A 6,613-nucleotide genomic window follows, 5' to 3' on the forward strand; every position below is an offset into this window, starting at 1 on the left:
TTCTTTGCCCTTTAAAAAATCAGTCTTGTTCTTCCTCTCCCTCTTACATAGGAGTCTTTCAGGGAGAGTCTGGTGATGCTGCATTATTGATGTGATACAGGTCTCCAGTGGAAACAGATGTGATATGTTTGGTTTCCTCTGATAGCCTGTGCTGAACACAAAGCAAATTACTGAATGTCAGAAGACTTGGGTTCAAAGCACATACTTAAAAGAAGTTCTTAAATAATAAATCTTAAATTTCAAGCCTGTTGCATAACCAAAAGTTATATATGTACTAAAAAAATATGTCCCAAGTGATTTTGCTGAGACAAACTGCAAATGACATTAAAATGCATATGTGCAGCTTTAGGATTTGTTTGGTCTCAAACCAGGCACTGATGGTTGGAGTGAAAGACACGAAATAGCATGGTCTGGGTGAAAATAGAAATGCAGAATTGTTGAGGCTGGAATACATACAATTTAATTGAATATGCATAACCTCTCTGACAATTTTCCCAATCTGTGTTGGAACCCATATTTTAAAAAACATCATTTGATAAGTATTTTCATTATTGCCCTTTGCTTTCTGCCAGGCTGTTTTACCCACAATCTTCCACACAAGAGGTCACGCAGAGGTAGAAGAAAGCTGGTTTTTGCTCAGGTGAGGTAAAACTCCAAGAAAACTCTAAGGTACAAAACTCCAGGTTTTCAGTCTATCCACCCCAGTAAACCCTCCTGTGTACATTCAGGAGCAGCCCCAAGCCAACAGGATTTTTCTGCATATTCTGAAAGACCTGCCCTAGATACATTTTTCTAGATCATAGTGCACCTCTGATAAGACTTGCCTAAAGCAATCAGCGGCAATCTCCTCCTAAGAATAAGCGCAGGAGTGTGACGGGACACCTTCGATTATGTCTCACTGAGGTGACAGTTTCAATTTAATCACTGTTCAAAAAGTAGCTTAAGAGAGAACATTGTTTCCCATTCTCTCCTGAAACGGAGAGATTCTGGGCGGCACCACTGATGGATCTCAGCCGCCACTTTCTTCTTCAACCTCTTGTTTCGCCTTCTCACCTGGTTCTTGACTTTCCCCCCGAGCATTTCGGCAAACTGGCGGGGCAGAGGGGAACTCCCCGAGGCGAAGCGCCTGAGGGCGGCGGGAAGGAGCGCGGGGGCTGTGGCGGCGCTCGGGGCGGGGCCGGGCGGTGCGGGGCGCGGTGGCGGCGGCGGGCGCAGGTGCGCAGGTGGCGGGGGCGGCGGCCGCCCTGCCGCAATTTCCCTGTGTCACGGCTCCCGTCGCTTGGCAACGGCGCCGGGTCCGGCGGGCAGCGCTCCGCCCGCAGCGGCGGCACCGGCACAGGCGGCACAGGCGGCTCCGCCGGGAGGGCGGGCGGGCGCGCTGCTGCTGCTGCTGCGGGGGGCGGCCCCGCGGCGGGGAGGATGCGGCGCGGCGAGGGGGCAGCGCTCCCGCCGAGCTGCCTGAGGAGGCGGCCGCCCGCGGCGGGGCCCGAGGAGCCCCCGGCGCTCGTCCCGGCCCCGCCGCCCGTCCGCCCGGGGCCGTGAGTGAGCGGCGGCGGGGCGGGGATGCTCGCTCGGGCTGCAAAGTTTCTTCCCCGCGGCGGCTCGCCCGCTTCCCGCCCGGACTTCTCCCCGGCCCTCCTCGGTAAGTGACCGCGGCACCCCCCGTCCGTGCGGGGCTGGGCGCTGTTCCCCGGCCCCGGGAGCGGCGGGAGCGGCGGCGCCACAGGGGCCGGTCCCGGAGCCCGGTGGGTCCCGTGTGCGAGCCCGGGGAAGGAGTTCAGCCGGGCGCTGTTGGCGGTGTTACAGCGGTGTTACAGCGGTGTTCGGGCTTTACTGGGCAATGTCGCGGTGCTCGCGGGTCCGGCGGCCGGGGCCGGATGGAGGGTGGCGGCGGGTTGGTGTGGGATGTGGCTCCAGCCCCGGCTCCCTCCGGGCGGTTTCATGGCCCTGCGGCCGCTGCGGTGGCCCCTGGCCCGGCCGTGCCCTCCTTCGCCCCCCGAGCGCCGCTCTCGCCATCGCCCAAAGTGAGTGCCGGGCTGGGAGCGTCCCTCGGAGCCGGTGACCATCTGTTATCGCCGGGGAGAGGAGACGGGCAGCTGGCTGGTGGGGCAGCGCAAAATGAGATAAAAGAATCGGCAATTACAGCAAAGCCTGCCCTGATGATTACACTTTCGCATCAACAAAATGCGATCCGGTTTGTTGTTGTTGTTGTTTTTTTCTGGTTTTAATAAACAGTTCAGCGATAGGAAAGAGAAATCTCTGCTCTTTGTTTTGAGCGTGCGGTACCTCGGAGAGTAATTTAACAACGTCCTTGCTGACAACACCCATCTCTTCATTTTTCTGGGGAAAATACAAACAGTAAATGGAACACAATATTACTGCATATGTGGCAGAACAGACATTAGAAGAGAAAAAAAGATGAAATTTAAAGGCTGAACACTCAAAGAGGAGCAAGAGGGGCTTTTTTAGATGCTTGCTTAATCGCCTTTCAGTGCAATTAATTGAACTTTGTGAGTGGTATTATATTCAGTGATGTCATCTTTTGCCCCATCACAAAAAAATAATAGGATACTCAGAAAGAGGAAGGGGGAGGGGATCCTGCTTCTAGGTAGAAATAGGTTCCAAAAAGAATTGCACAGTGCAGAAATGCTCCTACACACTGTGTTGTTTAGCTCGTATCATGAGAACAGAGGGATGACTTCTGATGGTCCACTAAGACAAAAGCCACAAATGCTCAGTGTTTAGTGCTCTGACAGTTCCCCTGCAAGCACTCCTTAGGGTTTCCCCGGGTGACTCATGGGGTTTCATTCTCCTCTAATAGGATTTGACCTGCCATCCCTTACCTCCAGCCATCTCCCCTTTCTGAGGGCAGGGGGAGGGTGTTGGAATTTGTCAGTGTTACATAACAGTTACCTGGAACACCGCACATGTTCCCAAACTAGAGATGCCTCTGGACCGCAGGCGAGATGAATTTTAATAGGGGAATTCTAATATTGCAGATCAAGTGCAAATGCCTTAGAAAAAACTTTCACAAGGCACCACTTTCCATGTTTAAATGTTTCCTTTGTGCACTTCACAGTATTCCTTTCCCACTCATTTAAGCAAGACAAGTAATATGTTTAACACTCCCTCCAGTAATGTGTAAGTAGTGTAATGAAACAAATGGTATCTATAGATCAAATATACTGCCTTCCTGCTTTTATTGCTCCCATCCCCTCAAATCCTGCATGACATCATTAACCACAGTCAGTGTGCACTGTAACCCCAGAACGTATTAGGGAGTGGGGCTTGGCATCCTCTGAGGTCTGTGCTTAGCAAACTCCTTCTGAAATGAGCAAGATCCTTTTTTTTGTTTACTCTAGTGGATACTACTAGGTCTGTCATTTACCTGGAGTATAAAGTAATTAATTAGTTGTTTAGCAAGTAGTGGGACACGTGGCTCTTTTGATGCCTGTTTCTTTCTCACACACAGGAGCTGTGTGGGCAAGGGAGATCTGCCTGTTGGTGTCAACCTCTATCCCACTTGTACGGAGTTTTAATTACCAGGACTTTGATAGAGGAAAGTCCATCAAAAAAAGAGACATCTCTCGTGCTGCAGGTCTGTCTTTGGTTCTCATAGTTTTCTCTTCTCCCTTCACTGCAGGAGCTGGAGTGGCCGTGGAGGGCAGTGCGCTGGTAGCCAGCCATGATTGCCACTGGAGGCCTCCTGAGGATCTCAGCCCGGAAACAGGACCCCTTGAAACCCCAAAGCCAACTCCCCAAACGCAAACGCAAGGCCAAAAAGAAGCGCAAGAATGACGTGGTGGTGGTGAAAGGCAAGCTCAAGCTGTGCTCCCTCTCAGGGTTCATTGCCCTCTGTGGCATCCTGGTACTGCTGGTGGGCATCGCCTTGGCTGTGGTGGGCTACTGGCCAAAGCCCAGCCAGGTTTACAGAGAAAGCAGCTTGGGCAAGGGCCAGCACCCAGCACCACAGGGTGGCACCCACACGAACCGCTCCCAGAGTCAGGAAAGGGTGCAAGCAGGGATCCACCTGGAGTCAGCCCCTGGAGCCAACACCTCCACCACTGCTACTACTGGTGGGTCCACCCCTACTTCCTCATCCCCCCAGGCCTCAGCGGGTTTCCTTTTCCGTCTTTTCTCCAGCTACTTGCATTCGGACAAGCTGAAGGTGCTGGGCCCTCTGATCATGGGCATCGGCATCTTCCTCTTCATCTGCGCCAATGCGGTGTTGCACGAGAACCGTGACAAGAAGACCAAGATCATCAACCTACGTGACCTCTACTCCACCGTCATTGATGCCCACAGCCTGCGGGCCAAGGATGGAGGCACCCCGGCCTCAGCCCCTCTCAATGGCTTTGTCAACTACGTGCAGTCCCGGGGTCTGGAGCTAAAGCCTGGTGGGGAAGGCCTGGGTGCTGCAGCCATGCTGGCCAAGAGCTCCTGGCCACCAGGACTGGGTGTCTCCCTTTCTCCACCGGATCTGGTGTCCTCACCGCAGCGTTCCTCCTTCTGCAGCCCACCACAGCCCCCCAGCCTGGCTGAGGCTGTGTACAGCATCTGCCAGGAGCGTGCTGGCCGCCCTGTCACCAGCCCACCCTGCAGCCCACCGGGGAGCTGTGAGCGGTGCAGCACGGCCAGCTCCATCGTCGGCTCTTCGCTGAGCACCTTCACCCTCCTGCCCCTGGGGACCAGCAGTGGAGGGGGAGGCTGGCAGAGACCACCTGGTGAGCGGGGAGCCCAGGAGATCCCACGGGGGGAGTTTGAACTGAGCCTAACCGACCTCAGCAGCAGCCACATCAAGGGAGCCTGTGGGACAAGGAGGCACAAGCTGGTTCTCAGGCGGCAGAGCACCAGCTGCTTGCCTGATGCCAGGCGTCCCCTTTCCCCTGAGCCACCTCGGTCACCAGCGGTCAGGAGGGTCCTGGAATCCAGCCTCTTGGTAAAGGCATCTCCTAACTACTCCAAATCTCTAAATCTCGGGGGATCACCCCCTTCAGCTTCTCCTGTCATCACCAGGACAGACTCCCAGAGCTCCCAGTCTGAGCCTTCCAGCAGCAATAAGGGCTATAGCCACTTGGAGGAGGCAGGCACCTCCTTGGAGTCAGTTGCCAACACCGCAGCCAGTAAAATTCAGGACTGTGAGGAGGAACCAGCTGAGCAAATGGACCCCCTCAAGGCTACCAGCAGAGAACAAACAGGGGAGCAATCCCAGCAAACTCAAAGACAGTACACTAATAAAGAGAAACTCTTTATGATTTCAAGGTCACATGCTGCATTAGGGCTGGAGGATGGGGAACTGGAGAGTACGGGCATCTAAATAAAACAGAGACGGCAAGAGGACACCTTGCATCCCTCTACACCTTCCCTGCTTCTTCATCTCCTTGTGGACTTAGGAAACCAATCGATATCCAAAGAGCTGCACTATGTTACCCTTGAAAATTGAATTCCATAGATCCTGTAGATGACTTCAGGAAGAAAAAAGAAAGTCCTTTTTGTCTAATTGTGATTGTATGTTTCATGCAAGCCAAATTGTATTAAATATCCACAGTCCAGCAAGTTCTTTGGATCAGATTAATACAATTTTGGATGGTATAGCTGTGCACTTTACTGTTTTGATTTTTAAGTGCCCCTTCTTCTCCTCTGATTTCTTTCTTGCTGATTTGCCACTAACTGCTTGAAAGCTGCAGGTACCTTTTTAAGCTTGAAAGCAACGTGGTCTTCAGAAAGAAAGCTGAGCTCTCTCTTTGTTTTGGTTCAATTACTAAAACGTTTGCAAGGCCTTAAGGATGACGTACCTTGACAAAGAATGAGTTTGTTTAAATTCCAGGAAAAAAAATGACAGTTTAGAAGAGACTGGAGCAGAACAGAGCTCTGACGATTTAGTTAAAACCATTACATTCCTGAATCCAAAATGCATATTACTACATGATACTTTAAGTATTATTACACATGTATTAACTAATAGCATTAAAAGATGTTTTTTAATAAAATATTTACAAACAAAAACTTACAAAAAAATTTCTTTATTTTGGTAAGTAATTACGGATATCGCAAACTGTTTCATTTTATACTGTGAAAGATTATAGAAATGCTATGAAGCCAAAGGCTTGCTTATACTTTTAAGGAGGTAATTAATAATTTTATATGTAATTTCAAAATAAATACCGGTTCAGTCCTTGAGCAACCACATCATAATTCAACCAGCAGATTCTGTTTCCATTTCTGACAGTACTCTGTGACAGACAACCTAAGAAATGTGAGATTTTGACATGCTAAGGGAAAAAAACAACCTTTAAATGTTTGATCTTCTCTTCAGATTAGGTTTTTTGTGAGATTAATATTGAACTGCATCATCTTCTTTCTGGATTTTTCAATTCCCTTATAACTGTTGCATTAAGCCTTTCTGCTGTTGCAGTTCATATTCATGAATGCATGTGCCTAAGCTTAATTTAAAAGCAAAATGATAGCCCTGTCAATCCTGTAGCAGTTGACTGTGCTGAAGTCAGCAGCAGTTTCTCACTGAGTTCAGCATGATGAGGATTTTTTCCTGCGTGAGAAAAGCATCAGGTTTCCTGAAGCCTACCTTGTCTGTAGGCAGAGTTTTGGTAAATTG

General features: G+C 50.6%; 1 protein-coding gene across 1 annotated transcript; it reads left to right on the forward strand.

The window, feature by feature from the left end:
- The first annotated feature begins 1,573 nt into the window (after positions 1 to 1,573).
- TMEM200C (transmembrane protein 200C) lies at positions 1,574 to 5,485 on the forward strand. Its single transcript, XM_083874079.1, has 2 exons — positions 1,574 to 1,642; positions 3,644 to 5,485. The coding sequence occupies exon 2, from the start codon at positions 3,686 to 3,688 to the stop codon at positions 5,315 to 5,317; it is 1,632 nt and encodes a 543-aa protein (XP_083730205.1). The 5' UTR covers positions 1,574 to 1,642; positions 3,644 to 3,685; the 3' UTR covers positions 5,318 to 5,485.
- The last annotated feature ends 1,128 nt before the right edge of the window (positions 5,486 to 6,613 follow it).

Source organism: Zosterops lateralis, assembly GCF_965231275.1.
Source record: "Zosterops lateralis genome assembly, chromosome: 1".
In the NCBI taxonomy this organism is placed as follows: domain Eukaryota; kingdom Metazoa; phylum Chordata; class Aves; order Passeriformes; family Zosteropidae; genus Zosterops; species Zosterops lateralis.